This window comes from Gobio gobio (assembly GCF_949357685.1).
Source record: "Gobio gobio genome assembly, chromosome: 10".
Lineage (NCBI taxonomy): Eukaryota > Metazoa > Chordata > Actinopteri > Cypriniformes > Gobionidae > Gobio > Gobio gobio.
In genome coordinates this window covers 29,233,232-29,257,577 of record NC_137116.1, presented here as the reverse complement: position 1 = coordinate 29,257,577, position 24,346 = coordinate 29,233,232, and the positions used below count along the sequence as shown (strand labels likewise).

The 24,346-nt window shown below is 40.1% G+C and overlaps 1 protein-coding gene across 1 annotated transcript in view; it reads left to right on the top strand.

Moving 5' to 3' along the window:
* Positions 1 to 24,346, top strand: part of gpat2 (glycerol-3-phosphate acyltransferase 2, mitochondrial) — a gene marked incomplete at its 5' end in the record, with an annotated part of 162,044 nt that overhangs the window by 72,225 nt on the left and 65,473 nt on the right. The window contains 2 exons of the mRNA XM_079826318.1: positions 3,369 to 3,479; positions 7,403 to 7,476. Coding sequence (XP_079682444.1) covers positions 3,369 to 3,479; positions 7,403 to 7,476 — 185 coding nt within the window. The remainder of the gene's footprint in view (positions 1 to 3,368; positions 3,480 to 7,402; positions 7,477 to 24,346) is intronic.

The following is a 24,346-nucleotide window of genomic DNA, read 5'->3' as shown; positions in this document are numbered from 1 at the left end:
CTTTAGAATAGTGCAAAGTTTGTTTTTATTTAACCATTTAGTGTCAGTGATGGTCCAAGTGCGGAAATTTATTTGAAATCGTAAAAAATACACTATATTGCCAAAAGTATCGGGACACCCCTCCAAATCATTGAATTCAGGTGTTACAATCACTTCCATGGCCACAGATGTATAAAATCAAGCACCTAGCATGCAGACTGCTTTTATAAACATTTGTGAAAGAAGGTGTCGCTCTCAGGAGCTCAGTGAATTCAAGCATGGTACCATGATAGATTGCCACCTGTGTAATAAGTCCATTCGTGAAATGTCCTCACTACTAAAGGGTATGAAACATACACAGGGTATGTTTTTGTATCGAAGAGAGTTTGAGTCTTAAATCGATGCACAGTCTGTGTTTATGTTTGTTCTTCATTAGTATAACAGATTATTCAATATCTTATTTATGTATTTAAAGCATTTAATTCTTATCTAATCTGAAATTTCGGCTTGAAATATCTCGCTTTGCATGTAATGAGTCTATATCATATATTAGTTTCATCTTTCAAGTTGAATTACTGAAATAAATTAACTTTTCCACGACATTCAAATGTATTGAGATGCACCTGTGTGTGTGTGTGTGTGTGTGTGTGTGTGTGTGTATGTACACATGCATACAATAACAATGCATTGACGATGCACTGCATCCTCATGTATATCATTTTGTCAGTCAGTTAAATGAACTGAACCTTTAATTTTACCTGCTCAAAGAAAACACGCTTCTTGAATGTATCAAACATCAAACAAAACTCAAGTCTGGGCACAGAAGACAACAGGAGCGTTTAGAACAAATACACAATATACTAAAAGCCACTTCAGGATGTGGTCTGGCCGCATTACAGTGAAAGCTAAAGTCTAAATGCATCTAGTTGTTGAAACATTTTACTCCTCCCAACAATACTAAAAAAGAAACGTGTGAGAGCGTTACGGGCTAAATGACATGTTATAGCCAGATACAGCGCTACTGAAGCATGCATCGCCGCAGACGAGCAGCTGCGGATCTCTTCATCAAGCCAGCGCACAAACTACCGCAAATAAAACCGAAAGCAAGTCGCAGGTGCTCAACATGCAATCATATTCATTAAAAGTAAAAAAAAACGAATGACATCTTACCAGTGCTGTTGCCACGCTTTCTCCTATTGCAGTCTTTGATTTTGAAATTAGCTGATGATCAATAAAATGCAGCTCATATATGTTGTTTTCGGTGACGTTAACTCCATTAAATCTGCATATAGTGCGGGAATTGGATATCAGATTTATATCCGTTTTGCCGCGAAACATTTGTGAGCAAATGTAAATTAAATTGTTTTGATAAATCAGATAGATATCTGATCTGTGAAAACATAACGTGACCAGGTGTAAACAGGCCCTTTAAGAACTCTAACGTTGATATACTTTGATCCATTTTTGTGTGAGCAGGGTCCACCTTGGCACTGACAGGCGTTAACAGCTCACGATGAAAACGGCTGACGTGGTTTCTCAAGTTAGTGGTATTATTACCCCATGCACATTTTATTTGTGCGTGACATGATTTACACACAGCGCGTGTGTTCTCCAGGTCGTGCTTACCAGGTTGTTCATAAAAGCCCAAATGTGCCCAGATGTCTGCTTTTAATGTAGTTGGAGCATTTTTAATTACTCGCACTCGCCTCCCTCTTCCTTTGTATGCTACCATGACAATGCACGTGCGTGACAAATATTATCGGTTATGGTCTATTACTGAACCGATACCGAATCGTCCTTGTCTGCATCGCGATGCATCGAAGAAACGATTAATTTCGACACCCCTAGTATGCATGCATGCATACATACATACATCAGACATAACATTTTGACCACTGACAGGTGAAGTGAATAACATTGATTATCTCTTCATCACGACACCTGTTAGTGGGAGGGATATGTTAAGCAGCAAGTGAACATTTTGGCCACAAATTTGAAGTTAGAACCAGGATGCAGAATGCAGTGTGATGCTTTGGGCAATGTTCTGCTGGGAAACCTTGGGTCCTGCCATCCATGTGGATGTTACTTTGAAACGTACCACCTACCTAAGCATTGTTGCAGACCATGTACACCCTTTCATGGAAACGGTATTCCCTGGTGGCTGTGGCCTCTTTCAGCACGATAATGTGCCCTGCCACAAAGCAAAAATGGTTCAGGAATTGTTTGAGGAGCACGAGTTTGAGGTGTTGACTTGTCCTCCAAATTACCCAGATCTCCATTCAATCGAGCATCTGTGGGATGTGTTGAACAAACAAGTCCGATCCATGGAGGCCCTACCTCACGACTTACAGGACTTAAAGGATCAGCTGCTAACATCCTGGTGCCAGATACCACAGCACACCTTCAGGGGTCTAGTGGAGTCCATGCCTCGACGGGTTAGGGCTGTTTTGGCAGCAAAAGGGGGACCAACTATATATTAGGTCATAATGTTATGCCTGATCAGTGTGTGTATATATATTTATTATTTGTAAAATATTTATCTTTTACTGTTAAAACCCAAGCATTCGATTCTTATCAGATCTGAAATGTGAGCTGAAGGGAATTTTAATAAAAACATTACAGCCTAATGCAATTCCTCTGGATGTCAGACTATATTCTCTTGCTTTTTATTACTCCAAATACAGACATTATGGTGTCTGTGAGCCCAAGCTTAGGAAACATTACCAGCAGAAATAATTTCCAGTTGAAAAGGAGATTAAAATAATTAACCTGGGAACTGGAGCCCCCTATCCATTATGCAGTCTTATTTAATAATTGATTGCTGTAAGTGATATTTCCCACACAGACGATTAGGGACTTTGTATTGGCATCTGTTGTTGAGGCAGCTTTGAATGATGATAAATCAGTCTTACTGTCGCCAGACATGTCTCTTATCCGTCTCTGCTAAAATGTTGTTATTAGTACTAATTTAAATGGATGTCATCTTCAGTGGAAATCTTTCAGGGGACGACACTCTGTCACAAAGGCCCAAATTGATTGCGATTCAATTGTACCATCAATTGCGACACAGTTGTAGTAACCACTTGTGAATAATTTAATATTCCATCCCTTTGTTTGCATTCAAACGTTGAGCTTTCTCGCTTTGATGTTGGAAAATGTGAATCAAATGAAGCTATCATAGAAAAGATAAAACTGGAACATGTTGCATCCCGGCGCAGAGAACAAGGCTGCGTTATTGGCTGGAGCATTGTTTCTTATCTCCGCTTGAAATAAATAGCTGACGCTTTTATCACGCTCAGTGCCAGTTTCAAATCTTTATTTTATTCCTTCCTCTGTGTTCCGGCAATCCATTTTATATGTTTCTGTGTGTGTGTTTCTCCTTTTGGTAGCTGTCGTGGAGTGTGAAAATCAGGAAGAAGTTGAAAAGTGTGGCTCCTTTCCTGGGCAGGTTCAGGCCGCTGGTTGGACAGTGCTGTCACCAATGCACCCCAGAGAGCCTGGTGAGAAAACGAGAGGGATGAAAGGATTATTTGAAGATAATAAAAGGACAAACAGCCAGTGGCAGATGGGGAAGTACACAGATTTAGGCTCACCTGAAAACCTCAGACACTGCTTTCACAAACCCATATCATGAGGGACGATCAAAGGGATTTCAGAGCTCCAGCAAACGTGTTACTTACGGTAGGAATAGCAAGAAAAAAGGGATTAGTAGTGGAGAGAAAAATAATGAACACTCAAGAGCATAGTTCCCCCCCCATGCCATGAAGAGCTTTTCAGAAAACTGCAGATGACTAAGCTTGTTTTCAGCAGCACTGGTCCCAGTGGGCACATCGTGCTGAGAGCTGGGATGTGAGGCTAATGGAGCATTAATCAGAGGGTTATTGGATCGAACCTCTCCTGAACTAATCTATTAATCTCAGGCCAGCCAGCCAGATAAATCATATTTGAGCTATCTGGTGTTTGTATTAAAAGTCATTTAAAAATCGTGCTTGGATTTGATTTAACAGCCCTGTCAAATAAATCTGTACAGAGCTACACTGTGTTCCAAATAATTATGCAAGTGAGTGACACATCAGTAGGATTTCAGTACAATAAACATTCAGATTTTAGTTTTTCAAAGAAAGTGTTTGTTTCTCCATATTTTTGTAGATAGCTGGTATCAATCTCAGACAGGTTTAAGTAGTTTGCCAGGTCTACTTGGGTAAATGGAAACCCTACTTGAAGAGGTACTTCACATTAAGCAAGTCACAGTTCTCATGCAATATGGGGAGAATGAAAGATGAAGATGAAATGGTGCAATGTAATGCAAAAGGCATGAAAACAACTAATATTGTGTGAAAACTGAATGTAGATTATCAAACTATCCTAAGATTTTTGAGTAATTGTTGGTGTCTCTGGAGTCTCAAGAACCTATCCATGCAGCCACCTCTAACCAAAGCTCACAAAGAGAAACGGTTACAAGGGGATTAGAAGACATTTTGAAATGGTTTTAATCACTGACGGATGCTGTACTACAATGGACGGTCTAGATGGATGGATTTCTGGATGTTTGGTGAGTGGTCACCCTGTTCCAACAACACTGCAACGTCAGCAGGGAGCCTAGCGGGTGATGATTTGGGCTGGAATATTGGGAAGTGAGACAGAAGGTCCCTTTAGGGTCTTTGAGGGTGTCAAAATGACTTCTGTAAGATATGTTGTGTTTATAACTGACCATTTCCTGCTGTGGTATAAAAAGATAGATTTATTCTGAAATAAAACGATTTTCATTCAGGACATTGCACTATCCCATGCTGCAAAAAAATGGCAATAAAACAGTTTGAAAATGTTTTTATACACCCACTGCAAACATTTCTCTTTGTGATCTTTGGTTAGAGGTGGCTGAAGTGGCATGGAGAGATTCTTGAGACTCTAGAGACACCAGCAGCTTTCAAATACCTGTTTGTTGCTCAACACTTGCTGTTTTTATAGCTGTCCTTTTAATACAATACTTTTTTTGACATAAACTTTCCTTAATAAGCCTTTATCTGACCTAGTTCTCTTGTGCTGTAAGTTACTCACAAATCTTCAGTAATCTCCATTCAGTTTTCACACAATATTAGTTGTTTTCATACTTTTTGCATAACATTGCACCATTTCATGCTTTTCATCTTCAGAAAGATCTTTCTTCCTCCCCATATTGCATGAGAACTGTGACTTGCTTAATAATGTGGAACAACCTCTTTAAGTAGGGTTTAATTTACCCAAGTAGACCTGGAAAACTATTTAACAAACCTGTCGGAGATTGATACCAGTCATCTTAAAAGATATGGAGAAAAAACTAAAATCGGAATGTTTATTGTACTGAAACCCTACTGATATGTCTCTTGCATAATAATTTGGAAAACTGTTTAGGGATGTAGCAGCCACAATAATTGTACTTATGAGATATCTGCCCCCCTCTAGCTTTACTGAGATAATTACTGACAATCAGTGCCTTAAAGGAATAGTTGTTTACCCAGTCATGTCATTTTGTAGAGTGCAAAAGGAGATGATTAGCAGGCTGTATCTCTTTACTATAGATGCCTGTTTCTGGAAAAAACAACAACATATATTTGCAACAGGTTAAAATAATAAATAGTCACATTGTGAGACAAAGGCCTTTAAAATGGTTTCACAGACGGCTTAGATTAAGCCAGGATTTGGCCTTAGTTATATTGGGACATTTTAAAGGGCACCTATTATGCCCCTTTTTACAAGATGTCATATTGGTCTTGGGTGTCCCCAAAATGTGTCTGTGATGTTTCAGCACAAAATACCCCACAGATAATTTATTATAACGTGTTGAAAATGTCATTTTGAGGCCTGTCTATAAAAAGGGCTGTTTTGGTGTGTACCGCTTTAAATGTAAATGAGCTGCATATCCCCGCCCTGTCTTTAGAAGAGGACGTAGCATATACATCTCTCCTGTGCATGGCAGATTGCATACAGGTCTCACAGGGTGGGTCTATGTTAAAATGGCAGTATCAGTCAAAACATATGGGCGGGCCTTTGCAGTGTGATGTCACACTGCAGAGAATCTGAGAACAGCTTGTTCTGGAACACTGCTTATGATTTTTGGGGATTAAAAAAAAAATACTGGGTGGATTTTTATCGTTATAGGGTGGTTGTTTACACACACTGTCAACACACATTTATGTTAAAACATCCTGTAAAAGTGGATTTTGCATAATAGGTGCCCTTTAAGAAGCTTTTATAAACGTGCCTTAGAAAAAAAAAAAAAACATTACTGGTGTGCATCTTGAGACAAAACAATGTCACTGATATATTTTAAGATGTCAGTGCAAGTTGCATTCAGTTAAGACCGCTCAAACATGCACTGTAGTATGGTACTAGACTCAAGCCTTGTCTGTGAAACCGGGCAAAAAATTTGCAATCCCCAATTTTTTTTAAAACTCTTTTATTTTATTTTTTTTAAGCCAAAAAAGGCTTTAATAATGTCAAATCTGGGGTAACACATCTTAACTTGCCATATTTAAATACACTACAGAAAAGTTTGGGGTTGATAAGATTTTTAATGTTCTTTAAAAAGTCTCTATCTATATATAAAGAAGAATATTTTCAGTGAATCGTTACCTAAATTTCAGTTTATTCTGTAAATAAACTAAAATAAACAGTTTAGTTTTTTCAGGAACTAACTTTTTTAATTTCTAAGTGCTTTCTGTGCTGCTGCACAGAAAAGATGATACACAAGTTATTAATTCAATTTTCAACAGACTTTTACAAATTAGTCTTTATTCCAGAAGGAATCTGTTTGTTTTGAGAGCTTTGAAGAGCACTGATGCTGCAACGGTTTTGATCATGTTAGTTATGGTTGACCTAAATGGCAGCAAAGCACTGCCATAAATTGGCACATTATTCCAACTTCTATATTCACAACCTTTCAAATAAGTCTGTTCTAGATATTTTTTTGTATTAATTGTTGAGAGCTGATGCAGCTGCTTGAAAATACTAATTGTATGATAGCTCACTTAAACTAACCCAGTCACATAGATTAAAAAACACTTTTGTCTACTAACCAAAACCTATTTTATTAATTTATTTAAAAAAAAGAAAGAAAAAGAAAGCAAAAACAAAATAAGGAACTAGCATTTTTAAATGTTTTATTCTATCATTGAGATACTTGCATGATAGAATTACTTGCATGTCACCATATTTTGAGAAACATATTTTGGAAGTAATTTATTCAGGCAAAAATGTTGAACGTCTTTCAGGCTGTGATTTATAGTGGAACTAATAGGGTGCTATTTTGAACGCTAAAAGGCTTCCCTAAAGTGTGTCATTATCTCAGTCTATATAGGACAGCAGAACAGACTCTGAACCATGATTGTGGCTGGTTAGCGAGCTTTCCATCAAGTTTGATCAAATATCCTCTTGCCACTCTCAGGGTCTGAAGTTGCTGTGTAACACTCCTCCTCTGGGCTTTCAGAACCTGACGTGCGTGAACGAGACACACACCGGGTAAGTGCACATCCTTCACTCGACTCAAGCCCTCCCCATCCGGGCCATTAAAATAACAATGCATCACTCAACTCCAGCTTCAAACTGCTCGAGTGTAATTACTGTTACAGTAGTGTAAACTACTGTTTGTGTTTCTGACTCACAAGCCTGGCACATGCACTTCAGTTGCAAATTAAAGAGTCCTAGAATAACTTTCCCTTTATTTTTTACATTGCTGACCCACAATCGAGTGCACTTCCACAATCCCTCTACCTTTTTTTACACTTTCAGCCATGCACACACCAAAGCTAGGGAAGATACTTTAAAGCTGCAGCTTTCCAAGCACAAGCTGTAATTTAAAAATAAAGTGTGGGGTCAGTAAGATACTTTTATTCAGCAAGTATGTATTAAAATAATCAAATCAAAGGGGGGAAAACATTTGTAATGTCTTGTGTTGTTCTCCTTTCTATTCATCAAAGAATCCTATACAAATGTATCATTGTTTCCACAAATATTAAAGGGGTGGTAAACCACGATTTCACTATTCTAGATCAGTGACGTATATGTCGTAAAGCAGTCGAACTTTGTAGTTCTTTTTGTTCTCGGGTTACTACCCGAAACCCGAAGCTTAAAAGTAAGATTAGAAACGATACAGACCCCGTCAGGCTATGGCAGACGTGTCATTCAACCTATTGTAAGTCGATGTATCATGACAAGAGTCTTGAAAATATATTATGAAGGTTGAAAAGTTACCTAGTGCTGCTTTAAACTTTCTTTATATATCAATACTTAATTAAAATGTAAGTACTCTGAAAAAGAAAGTATAGAAATTGAGTGTCTGTAGACCTCTCACGACTGTTTTAAAGACAGCTCATTATTTCCATTCACTCCACCTTCTCCCTTCTGGGCTCTTTCTAAAGCCACGCCCCCAAAACACATGAACGCGCCAACCGCTCAGCTGGAAGACGCAGAGCGGAGAAGAAGGAGCGGAGTGCATGTAGTGACATGTCAGAATCACATGTAATAAAAAATCTAACTTTATCATTATGAATATAAACAAATAAGATGTCTTTTAGTACTCACTATCAAGCTAGAATACCGATACTGGTAAAGTTTAAAATACACACACAACACAGTATCTACGACACACACAGATACAAGATAAAAACATCAGTAAACATAGGTAGAGAATATAAAAACAAACCAAGGGCCGAAATAAACGTGCAGGTAAAGTTCCCGGTGAACATGGTAAAAGAGTTTAGACAGAGGGTAGTAGCTAAAGCTGACTTAGTTCTAAAAAAAGTTCCTGGATGCGGTGTACTAGCTTTTACACATGCATTTTGTTATCTAAAGTTAAATTTTGCGAAATTCAACACTACAGCGATCAACTTGAGCTAAGCATGTTGAGTATTTATCATCTCTACTAATGGCTCGCTAAGTGTATAACATAACTTTATGCATAAGTAATGTTATGTTAGCTATATTAGGAAGCTAAGTGTGCTAGTGATACATGCTTTATGAAAACATAAACCAAAAAAATGTATAATCAAAATGAAAGATTACCTGTCCAGCAGAAATACAGCCTCTTGAACTCCTCAAATCAAATGGGTGCGCCAGGGTTGCCAGGTTTTCACAACAAAATCCGCCCAATTGCTACTCAAAACTAGCCCAAAACAAGCCCAATCGTGTTTCTCCGGTAAAAATTTGGGGGGTAAAATATGTGTCTTTTTGGTAGGGCTGCCTGCTAAAATTCGCAAATCCCGGGGCAAAATATCACATAATTGGGGTTGCTTCAACCCGCGGACATGAAAAACAGCCCGCGGCAACAGTGTTGAAGTAGCCCGACTTGGCAACACTGGGGTGCGCGCATGTGGGCAGATCCTGTAGCAAAAGGGGTGGTAGCCATGGTAGTGAGAGAGAGTGACAGTCGCCCAAGCCAATCACTTGTTTCATCCCGGACGAAAATAATGAGCGGTGTTTATTGCAGATTAAAAAGTCTAGAGTCACTTGATTTTTATACTCTCTTTTTCAGAGTACTTACATTTTAATTATGTATTTACATATAAAGAAAGTTTAAACAAATTTGGACAAAAGTGTTTTAGATCATTCTTATGTCTACCTTTAATTTGGAAGAAAAATCCAAAAATCCGACTGAAACTTAGCTAAAAGTATTCCGTAGCCTATATGTTGGACCTTTTATTGTCTATTGTCTTTTACAGTTTTTTACAATCGCTATGACAATTCTTTCAACTCTTTTAACAAATTACCTAAACTCTTAACGCACCACCACACCTACCACACACAATTGGCAAAATGGTTAATTTCATGTTCAAAATCACACATTGTAAACTAAACTCTAACACTTATTTTCTAAATAAAATAACACACTAACACATGTTCTCTTCCAACAGGAACATTTAGTCAATCATAGCACAATGTTACAAAAACACTAACACTAGATGGAATTACAGAAACTGTATTATTTTTGTGTCAGGTCTGCCCTTATACAATAGACAGTATATTTTATTGATCATAGATTATGTGTCTTTTGAAGACTCCACATTTTTATTTTGTTGGGTTTAGTAAATGCATGCATTTTGTTTCTTTTGCTGCAGAAATTCAATACAAAAAATGAATGACCCATCTCAGAGTAGCTTTATAGAATGCCTCTTCTTCATTTAGGAGCTTTCCTCTGCCCCTGAGGGAGGACGTTGAATCCTTAGATTGACAAAATACAGTTAGGGGCCAGAGGCATACAGTCACTGTAATACATGGTAAAATCATTTACACTTTGCAGTAGGAGAAGCCCTTATACAATACCCTACCTGTTGGTTTCTCAAAATTCTGGATAATGGATGCCACTGTGTCCCGGCTGAGTTTTGGCTGTACTCGTTCACCAGCCTCTCTGATAGATAGCCTGTGGTTTATGACATGGTCTATGATAGTAGGTCTTATTTCATCAGTTACCCTAATTCTACCTTGCCCTTGTCCAGGCATTCCACTCTCTTGCTCTTGTCCCACTCCTCTCCCTTGTCCTGGTACTCGTATTCCTCTCCCTCATGCAGGCCTTTTTATGTCTTTCTTTGTGTTGCTCTATATTGTTCATTTTTCACACAAGATAAGCCCAAATAGGCCCTCTTTTACTGTATACCATATGGTCATGAGATTGAAAGAACATCAACACCTGAAAAATTCCTAGATGGGAATCAGCTGTGATTTATATATTTTCACAAATTCAATCAGCTGTTTATCAATACCAATGGAATAAAATTCAAGGGATATATTTGTGTTTCAATTCTCAATATGAACAGCTGTTTACCTTGACTTTAGCCTGTAAGGTTAGGGTTTAGAGCAAGGTGTTATCTGTTCTGACATACAGGGCCCTATCTTGCACCCAGCGCAATTGACTTTGTACACCGACGCATGTGTCATTCCTATTTTGCACCCGCGCAAAGCGCGCTTTTCCCTCCACAGAAGCACGTCGCTAAACTAGTGAATGAACTTGCGCTACCTGGGCGGTTCAGCGCAAAAAAGGAGGCGTGTTCCGGCGCAAACAATCCCTGGTGCTATTTTGCTGTTCCATTAAACAATTGCGCCACTGACCAGAAAAAACCTAGTCTAAAGTCAGTGGCGCGTTGCGCGTTGTTCATTATGCTATTTTAAGGGCGCATGCTTGACCATAATGTATAGCGTGCACAACGCGCATACACTTTGCTCATGTAATCTACACAGATGCAACAGTTATTTTTGCAAATCATAAATTGTTACACTAAAAAATATTAACACATGAGATGACGGAAATCATTGTGGTGTGCCACGAAGATGTGAAAAAATAGGCATAAATCTAGCTTACAAATGATTCAGGCTAATTGTAGTCTAATAATTAAGGAGACCTGTTTGCCCAATAGTGGCAACTTCTGGCAAGACATATATGTATATAAGGACATCTAACAAATTGGTTTGTCCGTCAAGAACCAGGAAAAAAAATCGGTGAGGGTGGACGCAGCGATGTCCTCTGCTGGCGTCAGGTCCTGAGTAGAGGCAGATCCACCTCCCGTTACACGGCGTGCCCGATTGATGCTGGCAAGCTTGGACTTTCCCCGTCTTCTGATGTCATTGTAGCGCTTGCGGCACTGGTGCGACGTCCTGGGGATGCCAGCTGATGAAACAATTGTGGCTATTTCCTCCCACGCCTGTTTAACCGACGCTATTTTGGGTGGGTTTCTCCCATCCCCATACAACACAACTTCTCTGTCTTTCACTGCTCTTACAAGCACATCAGTCTCCTCGGCTGTGAACCGCTCCTGGCGTGCGCCTGGTAAATACGCCATAATAATAGCAATCCATAATGGAACTTGCGCACCTGCTTTTACAGGGAATGTTGGATGACGCTCTGATTGGTTTATTCACGTTACGCCCAAACCACACCTATGAATAATGAAGCTACTTCAGACCAACCCATTTTAGATTTGCGCCGGGTGCAAGAGCCATTTATCCTGCCGGGAAAATAGCAACAGCGCCGAGACCCGCCCACAAAGTTACTTGCGCTTCGCGCTTTGACACTTGCGTTTCAGATCGTTAAAATAGGGCCCACAGTGTTAAAGCATTGGTAAATTTGGCAGTAAAAATGCATTGTTTAGGTCTTGGTAGAGCTTGTGTGTAAAAGAAGTTGAAGCATTTAAAATTTGTGTTACCTATATGTATTTTGTGTAAAAGCCACAATAAATGTGTTAATTGTATAGCCTACACAGACAGATGTTGTGCTAACTGCGTTAAGAGTTTAGGAAATTTGTTAAAAGTATTGAAAAAATTGTCATAGCGATTGTAAAAAACTGTAATATAGTCAACTTCTACATGTTGATGCCTTCTCAAGCCCCCGTACGAGCTGTGTTTGTAATATTTGAGCACAACGTGCGGATGGACCGTTTGCAAGGTTGCTTTAAAATTCCGCTATTGCTGTAATAGTGTCACAGAAACTAAATACTGTAAGCACTAAGGTCCGTGCGATCAAACAAAGTGTGGACGGCTGTAACGTGTAACGCTGTAACCTGATAACTATATCACGAAGAGAAATCACAATGTCCTGTATCGACAACCTGCCAATTTTAAACGTGCTCACAAATATTACATGCAAATATATGATTGCCAGGCCACGGCGGGCCAGACTAAAAACCTACCCATAGCTTACCTTGTATGGCTGATATCTGTTCTAAACAAGTCGGAGTTGGCTGGGTTTTGAATTGAAGATGTTGATAATATCACTTATCTGTTAGTTCACTTTCAAATGACAAAAGGGTTATGGTGTCCTGTCATCTTTGTCAAGACGTGTTTCTTTCTTAAACTGTCATTAAATATGACAGTTTAGCCTTTTTTTTATGACAAAAAAGGCGCTGCTAGTTGGATTCGAATCCGCTTATTGCCGCGAACATAACATTACTACTGGCGTGACGTAACTGAAGAGACTAATTAGCATATTTATATTAATATTAGAATAGAGTTCTAATGCATGACAAAATAAATCACATTTAAAATAATTACTGAAGAAGAATTGTTAAACGTTAGAAAATTGTATTATTAAAAAAAATTTATTTCCCTGGATCTGACAGGATGGGCAAGCTGTCAATGTGTATTTGCATTTCATGAGCCGCGGTTCATGCACGACGGGCTCGCGACTCCCGCTGCACATTTCACGGAGGAAAACATCCACAATCTTCGCGAGTTCAATGCAGGATTTGCACAACATCAGCTGCGCGAGACAAACACTGCCAGTGCGTGGATGCACGACGCGCGCGGCTCCTGCTGCATTTTTCACGGAGGAAAGCTTCCACAATCTTCGAGTTCAATGCAGGATTCGCACAACGACTTGTCCTGAAAGATGGATTTAAAAACAGAAGCTGTTTACGGGCCACAACCTGTAAGTCAGATTTATTTTTCATCGATGCGTTTTCCTGTAATAGGTTAATTGTACGTTGTAGCAAGGAAGTAAACAGATGACAACGCTGTTCTGCAAACCAGTCTGTTAAATGCTCATTCATACTTAACGTTATCCGACGAACACCTAACGTTACAAACACTAACGTTGAAATCTCAACAGCGAACTTGGCATTAGTGTAAATGATTCTTTGATTAAAGCTTTTATGTATTGTTTATCTACAGGCATGCTAAACATGGTTCTGTGTGATTTGGCTACTATAGTAAAGCCAATGTTTAGTGTTTGTTTTGGGTTAATAGTTCTTGCGACAGATATTTGGCTATAATCGTTCTAAAAATACAAAAGTAACAGTGCCATTCAGTAGCGATCACTATAGATCCGCAGTCTTTACTCTTGAGGACTGAACAGGTTCTGCTCGAACATCTTCACTCAAATGTTCTGGGTCTGATTCAGGCTCAGATTGGTATGGTTTTATTGACGCCATTGTTTCTTATACTGACCAAAGCACAGTCTACCGGTAAAGGGGCGTGACGTTTCCGACAAACGTGCACTAGGCGGTTAGCGAATCACAACACACTGAGCCTAACCAATCTGAGCCCATTGCGTATTTTTGAGGGACTGGCTTCATACAACCCGGAAAGCATCAGACCGTTTTACAAGGAGGGACAGAGCAGTGTAGAATAAAGGTCAAATATATGAAAAATAATGCAATTTTTTTTAAACAAAGCATGAAAACCTGTTACAGGGCACCCCACAAACACAATCAAGCCTTCAAAAGAATGTGTTTTACCACCCCTTTAAGCAGCACAAGGGTTTTCAACATTGATAATAAGAACGTTCCTTGAGCACCAAATCTGTAACACACACTACGTTTACATGGACAGCAGTAATCTAATTATTGACCTTACTCTGAATAAGACAATAATCTGATTAAGGCGTTTACATGAGTTGCTTTTAGAATATTACGTTCATGTTCCCATTTTACATGTTACAGAACATAGTTTGATTAATGGTACGTCATTACGTCCCCATGCCACGCTACGCTGTCCGGCGTCCAATCATAGCGCGACTTTCGTAGGTCTGTTCAAATCAATGGGCTCAGGCAACCCGCTGTTGGACAGTGTGACTTTATAAAAACGAGTGACTTTTATACTTTTTAATGTAATATATATATATATATATATATATATATATAATGTTTTATTTTTTGTATATATTGTGTCTTTCAGTTTTTTTTAAGAGACACTGCCCATCGTGCCTCCTTCTTGACAGCCAACATTTCGAATAATAGCTTTGATTAATGATGAAAATTAAGGTTTCAAAATCGTGATTGTTTGGATTGTTTTTTTCTGCCATCGAGCCACAAGCGCTCACTGAATGGCCATAGATGGCTCGCGAGCCTAGAGGTTCCCGACCGCTGTTGTAAGCAGACAATTATGAATCTGGGATTACAGATACAAACGTATTGTATTTTACTTTTACAATGAGCAGAATTATTACAACACAAAGTAAAAAAATATAGAGGAGGCCATGTCCGAGTGAGCAGTCAAGCAAGACACGCAGTCACGCACCATAGCAACACGTCATGGCAACGACATTTCAGACTGAAAGATACGTAAAAGATAAACGGGAATGTGAGCGCATTGTTACTGTTTTGTACGCGCGGTTATATTAATTATAATCCAAATTCTGTTTTATTTGTCACAATATTATTGATGATTGTTTAGAGGGGCACTTTATATACTTTTGATACAAGCCCCCAAAGCCCTCCCCTCTGCACTTGCCTGGTGTGTGTGCCTGGTGTGTGTGTCCTGTCACAAAATGCGGCGAAAACTCATACACGACGTTAATAGTTAGATTAAGGTGTGTACATATCTACAATGCACTTGGATAATGCGACTAAAATAGGCATACTCCACATGTCTTAATTCGATTTTTGTTTAATTCGAGTATGGCTTTAACCAGATTAAGGTAATTAGAAATCGCTGTTTACATGGTAGTTTCTTAATCAGAGTATGGTCTTAATCAGATTAATATCGGAGTATTGTTGTCCATGTAAACGTACTGACATAGGTGTTGTTGTAATCGCACAAAGACGAAGAATACATGGAAACAGGCTTTAATCAGATAATTCACAGAATACAGGTACGAATTACAGGGGTAGTAACACATCCACATATAACCTGTACGACACCAGACAAAGAACAGAACCAAACGGAGTATAAATGCACAGGAACTAATGAGATAATTGACAGGATAGGTGAGGAGAATCAATAATCAGACACACTGGGAAACTGGGTCAAATGACAAGCAAAGGGAGAACAGAACCGCAACACATTGAACCCTGACAAAATCAGCATATTAGAATGATTTCTGAAGCGTCATGTGACACTGAAGGCTGAAGTGTAATATCTCATAAAAAGCTTAAAATTCACTAACATTAATTGGATTTCCCAATGCTGCCTGAGAGAGTTCAGGAGATTAAATTTGATTAAAGTCTGTAACATTGTGTCCTACCTAGACTCCCCACGACGCGATGAAAGGTATCTTTTCCAAGTTTTTGTCCTGACCAGCCACACCAGCGATTATGTGATGATTTTTTTTTTTAGAAAAGGTTTCTATTTCTGTGACGGCTGGACAACAACATGCAAAGTATGACAATGATTATGTGCTTTTATTTAATGTTAAAAGAATTTAATGTGAGTTTGAACATAATTTGGTGTGACCTTTTATAGCCATACTGAAAATGACAATGGATAATTCACCTCAGATCTTGATAAAAAAAGCAAACAATAACGTTCAAACTGTAAACTCAGTATGAACAAACAAGTGTACAGTGTTGGGTAAAATTACTTTTAAAATGAATGCATTGCTTTACTAGTTACTTGGAAAAAGTAATCTGATTGCGTAACTAATGTTACCCCTAACACTGCAAGTGTATTCTATGACAAAGAATCTTTCTAGGGGTGCTCCGATTGATCGGCAACCGATCTCGATCGGTCGATAATCGCTTTGGGATGATTGATCGGCGGTCTCCAAAAAGGCCGATCTCATGAACCGATCGCATGCTGACGACACATAAACCCGCACCTTCCGTGAGAGCTAGGGCATGATATGCAGCGACACCGTCTCATTCTCTTTCCAGCGCGGGTAAAATAATTATAATGCTGAAGGTGAGGTAAAATTCATATTTCTATATTAAATAACTTACGCAGTCATTTGAAAACTTTCTGTGAGACGCAAGTTAAACAGCGCGAGTGAATCACCGCGTGCGCGCGCTCTCTCTCTCCCTTTCAAAATGCTCAAATGGCTTCACATCATCGCATCTGCACTAAAATTGAGCTGCACAGTTGACAGGATTTGCCACTTCAGGATTTGCACAATCGAGGCAGTGTCGCATCGGCACTAAAGTTTACCATTTACATTTATTTTTAAGTCTTGCCAGTGTTCAAACCGCTCAGCACTCGCGCGCTCTCCAGACCGTGTACGCGCGCGCACACCCCACACACACACACACACACACACACACACACACACACACACACACACACACACACGCCATCTCACAAAAAGCTTGCGAGTACAAATTGCGCTGAAATGGTCAGATACACACAAATGTATGTACTAAATTACCTTCTTGACGAGTGTGCACGTAAACCCCGTCGTGACTCAAGATGCAAGATGGCGCCGCCGTGCTCGGTCGCCGTTCAGGTCGCTCCGCTAAGACTTTGCTTTTATTTATTATTCTACTCTCTTTTACTCTCTATTTTTTCCAACGGATCATCTGCTTTGATCTGTTACGACAGCAAAACACTTCTGGAAATTGGTTACCGCTACACTGACCTGTTTCAGGACACTTTCTCCAATCTTCCATCTGAGATTCGCCGGGACGCCGAGTTGAACAATGGCCACTCGAGTCGACGGCGAAGATTCAAAAAACACCGCGGGAAACGCGCTGGGATCCGCAACAGACTGAGAAAAAGAGCATTCAGTCCTCCTCTCCCGAGCATTTTGCTCGCAAATGTCCAATCCTTGGAGAATAAGATGGACGATCTTAGAGCCAGGATAAGTTTTCAACGGGACATGAGAGACTGCAACATCTATTGTCTGTCCGAAACATGGCTCACGCCAGCGGTCCCGGATACAGCCGTGACGCCGTCCGAGAACTTCTCTGTTTTTCGGATGGACAGAACAGCCGAGGCCGGGAAATCTAAAGGCGGTGGAGTGTGTTTCATGATAAACAAGAAATGGTGCGATCCTAGGAACATCTCCATTCTTTCGCGATCCTGCTCGCCTCACTTGGAACATTTAACTCTCATGTGCCGGCCTTTCTACCTGCCGAGGGAGTTTTCCTCGGTCATCGCTACTGCCGTTTATATTCCACCACAAGCAGACACGGGGCTGGCTTTATCTGCCCTCCATGATGTGACCAGCGGCTTCATAAACAAACACCCCGACGCTGCTTTCATCGTCGCGGGTGATTTTAACAAAGCAAACCTAAAGAAAGTATTGCCAAACTTTCACCAGCATGTCTCCTGTCCCACACGAGGAGCAAACACACTGGATCATTGCTACTCTCCGTTTAAGAACGCCTACAAAGCTCGTTCACAGCCAGCTTTTGGCAAATCGGACCATGCCGCCATTTTCCTCACACCGGAATATAAACAAAGGCTCGTTCAAGAGCCCCCGGTGAGGAGGGAAGTCAAACGCTGGTCATCCCATTCAGAGATCACGCTACAGGCAGCTCTTGATGACGTCGACTGGGACATGTTCCGCGCGAGTTCTGAAGACGTCAGCGAGTTCACAGAAGTGGCGCTCTGCTTTATTAACACACTGACAGAGCAAGCCACACAAACAATAACTATAACGTCCTTCCCTAATCAGAAACCGTGGGTGGACAGTTCAATTCGCACTGCAGTAAACTCGCGCACCACCGCTTACAATGCCGGTCTCCAAACGGGGGATATGAGGGAGTACAAAGCTTCATGTTACGACCTCCGGCGCGCCGTTAAAGCCGCAAAACTCCGCTATAAAGACCGAGTGGAATCTCATTTCCAACTCAACGACTCCCGGCGGATGTGGCAGGGACTGAGAACCATCTGTGCTTTTGGAACTAAATCCTCTGCAGAGGTGAGAGCTGATCCGTTGCTGGTGAACGAGTTAAACTCTTTCTACGCTCGCTTTGATGGTAATCGCGGCAGCGCGACTCCGGCGAGTGACGCGTCAGAGAGAGTCCCTCAGAGCAGCAACGGTCACGTGATCTCTGTCTCGGAGGACGAGGTTCGGAGGGCACTCAAACGTGTGGATGTCAGGAAAGCTGCTGGGCCGGATGGTATTTCAGGTCGTGTTCTGCGGTCCTGTGCTGATCAGCTCGCAGGGCTCTTTACATCCATATTCAACGAGTCCCTTGCTACATCTGTTGTCCCCACCTCCTTCAAACGATCCTCCATCATCCCTGTACCTAAGATCAGTAAACCCTCTTGCCTAAATGACTATCGTCCAGTGGCTCTCACATCTTTAGTCATGAAGGTCTTTGAGAGACTCATTAAAAACAACATTTGCTCCTCCATTCCTGACACTTTGGACCCTCTTCAGTTTGCCTATCGTCCCAATAGATCGACTGAAGATGCCATTTCTCACGTCCTTCACTCCTGCCTCACTCACATCGACAGCAAAAGTGGGAACTATGTCAGGCTGCTATTTATTGACTATAGCTCAGCCTTTAACACCATAGTTCCCATTAAGCTAACACACAAACTCCTGGATCTAGGCCTGAATTCTTCTCTCTGCCTCTGGATTGAAGATTTCCTCACTGGCAGACCCCAGGCGGTGAGAGTAGGCCAGTTCACCTCCACCTCCATCACCCTGAGTGTTGGAGCTCCACAGGGCTGTGTGCTGAGTCCCCTGCTCTACTCTCTCTACACCCATGACTGTTTGTCCACACACAGCTCCACCTCGATCATCAAGTTTGCTGATGATACTGTTGTCCTGGGTCTCATCTCCAACAACAATGAGACGGCATACTTGGACGAAGTGGAGCAACTGACATCATGGTGCCAGGACAACTGTCTCTCTCTGAATGTTAACAAGACCAAAGAACTGATTGTGGACTTCAGGAAGAGACAGCATCGGTCATACTCCCCTCTCATGATCAGCGGGACACCGGTAGAGAGAGTGAGCAGCTTCAAATACCTGGGAGTGAACATCTCCGAGGATCTGACCTGGACTACACACATCCAGACACAGGTGAAAAAAGCCAGGCAAAGACTGTACCACCTGCGCCAGCTGAGGAAATTCAGGGTTTCACCAGCCATCCTGAAAACTTTCTATCGAGGGGCGATAGAAAGTGTCCTGACTCAGTGCATCACAGCGTGGTACGGGAACAGCACCAGTCACGACTGCAAAGCCCTGCAAAGAGTGGTGCGCTTATCCGAGCGCATCTCAGGCTCAGCTCTCCCGTCTCTGCAGGACATCTACACCAAACGCTGCAGAGGTAGAGCTACTAAAATCATCAGAGACATTAATCACCCTGCAAACTCTCACTTCACCCTGCTGCCATCTGGTAAGCGCTTCCGTAGCCTGATGGCAAAGACTGAAAGACTCAGGAGGAGTTTCTTCCCCCAGGCCATCAGACTCCTGAACTCAGTCACGTGACTCACTTCACCCCCGCACACACATAAACATACAGTCTTTTAACATTAACATCCACATACTGCAATTGCACTGCACTTTACGTCCCTATTGTTACTGCGTAACAACCTGTAATAAACCTTGCACATTATACTTCTTTATATATACATATTATATATTTTATGTTAACCACTTATTTTTAAGTCTACAGTTTATCTCACTTATCATATCCACATATTTTTTTATATTTTTATTTTTATCTTATTTCCTATTTTTATCTTTTACTTGATTTATTTATAATTCTACTTATGTTAATACTTTTTATTCTAATTTTATTCTATTTCTATTTAATTTCTTGTAACTGTTATTTGCACTGTCCATGGAGCGGACCTGTTTACATTTCACTGCCAGTTGTATATTGTGTATATAACTGTGTATGTGACAAATAAAACTCTTGAATCTTGAATCTTGAATCTTGACTCGCGAGTGAACGTTTGTGCAACTGCATGAAACCGTATCCGTGTTCACTCTTAAAGTGACAGCTGTCGAATAAACTGCTGCTTTCTCTGAGTTTCTCTTTGTCTTGAGTTGTTTGATTAGCCTTTATGACACTCACTGCTCTTGAATGACTAACTTTTGCAACCTTAAGTGTAAGGATTAATCTAATTTAATTTATTCAGGGAAGACCAATATTAATTTACATTTGATTTCTTATTAAATGTCTTTAGTATTTCTTACCTCAATACTAATGTTAGACCTACCTGAAAAATTGTTTTTAAAAACAAAAATGCACTGCATGATCAAATATTTAGGTGAGATAATTATATACATTTATTATATACATTTATTTGGGAAAGATGGCCTACAGTAGCCTTAAGTTATCTCATTTTCTAAAATAAACACTTGGTGGTTCTCCTTAATTTAGAGTTAGTTTCATTTCTACAAATGGTGCAAACTCTGCAAGATTATAGATAAAAGATTCCCATTCCCCTGCCATTCTGTGATCGGCAATCGGCAGATCATGATCTTGGTGATCGGTAATTGGTGTTCGGCCCCAAAAATGCTGATCGGAGCATCTCTAAATCTTTCAGTCACTTAGTATGTATTTTTAATAATGTTAAATGCTGTAACATTTATGGATTTGCTCATGTCCATTTTGTTGCGAGGGCAGTGCACTTGCAGAGAGAGCTCTGCCCACACATTCTTTTGGGGGCGGCAGTGGCTCAGTGGTTCATGTAGGTTGTCTACAAACCGGAAGGTTGGTGGTTCAATCCCCGGTTCCACCTGACCAAGTGTCGAGGTGTCCATGAGCAAGACACCTATCCCCAGCTGCTCCCAATGAGCTGGATGGCGCCTTGCATGGCTGACACCGGCGTTGGTGTATGAATGAGTGATTGAGTGAATGTGAGGCAATATGTAAAGCGCTTTGGATGGCCATGGGTCTGTTGAAAGCGCTATATAAATGCAGTCAATTTTCCATTTTGATTGGCTGTGAATATATATATTATATTTATATATTTATTTTTTTATTTTTATTTTTTTCACATCTAGTAGTCATATCGTGTTTGGAGTAGACCGACAAATTGCTTGTCACTGGAATCTTATTGCATCACATCTAGTTAGGATTCGGTGTAAAGCTGTATACAAAATGTAACCAGAGAGCATTTTGTTCTGCTTCAATGCCACTCTCTGGAAAACCTGCATTATTTTAAAAAGAGCTACTGAAAAATGTAGTTAAAATGTACTTATAGTTTCTCCCCAATGATGCACACTTCAGCAAAATAGGTTTTGTACATTTTATGGGAGGGACTCCCTGTTGGGACCCGGTGTAGAATAGGTCCCTAGCATTCCCCTTGCTGTTCGTAAAAGGCGACAAATGGGGCAACATATTTGCCATAATTTGCGACCCATGTCTGGGGAGAAAGAGTACCTGGTATTTGAGGAACGTGGTTAGCTGCAGCTTCCCCAGATCTAACAGTGCTTTGGCTGTGACTTATAAAAGAAAGCAGGTTGGAAGGACCCGATCCAATCAAGCAGCTGTTCATGACATGTCCTAGGTAGTTTTTGGCAACAAAAAAAAATCATATAAACATGGCTAACAAACAAATGCCTAAAAGAATAATTTTTGGATCATAACTCTGATTATGGAGATGCTGGATGCATGGGTGTAAAAAAATAAATAATTGACAGATTTTTTTCAACTGTTATGGCTCTTACCAAGTTATCTCCTTTCGCAATACAAAAAGGTGTATCAGGCATGGCAGGGTCTGTAAAATATGTCAAAGAATTGAGGTCTGGTCAGATACTTGTGGAATGTGCAAAGAAAGCTCTCACTGATAATCTGATGTGTGCAAATGTTTTAGAAAGTGTCTTACCCACTCACAACTAAACAAGAGTAAAGGAATAATCTAAACCAGAGAATTGCATGATATGAAAGAGGAAGGGCATGTAGAAACTGCACAGAGCTCAGCTTCATCAAAATATTGTCCTTCTTGGATTAATGAAAAAGAAACCCAGAAAGTGAAATGTCTAAAAAAGTGAGCTATTTGGAAGGTTGAGAAGCACCCTAACTTCAAATTTGAGAAATCCTTTGCCTCTGTGGTACAACCAACCATGCATACTGTTGAATGCCAGATAGACATGACTTGGTTAACTAAAGAGAAACCACAAGCAAGTATCACCAAAAATTCAATCCCATCAAAAAAGACTCAAGGTACCCAAACAAGCCAAACTCAACTTACCAAAGATCAAAGTTTGACAATGTAACTTTTTCAATCGTCTAAAGGAAAAAAGACAGAGCAAAAGGCCAGTCAGGAGAGCAGATCTCGAAAAACTGAACCCATAAGAGTCTTTGACATGATAGAAATCCAAACTTCCAGGAGTCGTAGCCCCTCTCCCAAGAATATGGGTAGAGGTTAGGGATGCAACAATACATTTAGTCCACGGTTCAATACATACCTCGGTTTTTAACCACTGTTTTCGGTTCGGTTCGGTTCTGATGGCTTGTCACGTCAGTTTTTTTGCTATTCTATTCTTAGGCAACAGGAACAGCAAGAGGTTAAGGAGAAAAAAGACTCTTTTTTTTATTGCAATACTCTTTCTTTATTTTACTTAAAAGAATTAAAAAACCTTACTTAAACTTAAAACTTTACTTAAAAAAACCCTTGTACACATTCCTAGTGTATTGTATAATGTAAAATAAATATATATAAAGATTTACACTGGCAGCTCAGAGCTGTACAGCAATATTTAAGTATGAAATTGAATGAATAAATGTAAAAATAAAACACTACATAGACTTCACAATAAAATATACATTGATTCTTATTAAAGCTACTGTATTAGTTTTTCAGTCAAGAGCAATGAGTGATTTTCTCTTTGTCTTTTGTTGTTGTATTAACATTAAAGGGATAGTTCATTCAAAAATGAAAATTCTGTCATCGAGAAATGAATACTGGTTTGGAACAATATTAGAGTGAGTAAATAATGACATAATTTTACAGGTGAACTGTCCCTTCAAGGACAGCGTGTTCACTAGGCTGCGCTGCTGTCATTTTAAGACCTCCGTGCATCTAATATACAGACACACACGATTTTACTTTCACTTTAGACATAACCGACTGTGTTTGTTAACCTTGTGTGTATTTGACAGTATTAGCGCAGTAAGACGACTACTTAGTTCAGTAATCACGTGTTTGACAGGCGTTTAGTGCGCGCCCTCGGAAAAGCGCATGTCAAAACCGTGCACGCAAATGAGCCGGCAAGGCTTTAAAACGCAAGCAAATAATGAACTTTCGTGATTGTGAATAACTATAGTGTTCCGTGAGTATAACTCTACCACTAACGTGTGATGTGAATGTATGTCGCGTTGTTCAGTATTGGGATGGAGGCAAATGATAGAATTTGTAGAAAAATAGCTAAATAGTTAAAGGGTAACTAAACCCTAAACCAACTTTTTTTAGTTAATGATCTGTAATACTGGGGCTTTATTAATGCTGTTCATTGATTCGAGTAAATGTTTTGACATTTGAGTATAAAGTGTTTTAATTATATAAAATATGGTGTAAAACCGCCAAAGTGCTGCCCTCTTAAGGTTGAACGGTGGCTACTGCAGTTGAATTTTCCTATTGGACGTTGTGGTACATCGTGACGTAGGATGGTACCTCCAACGGCTCACTATCCGCGCACCTGGCACGAGCTCACCACGCCCTCAGAAATGTTTCCCCCAATCACATGATGAGAATGGCTTCACTCCAGTATGAAATGTCATATTACATGAAGTAGAAACATTATGAATGAAACTGACTTGACACTTGCTTTAACATTGTA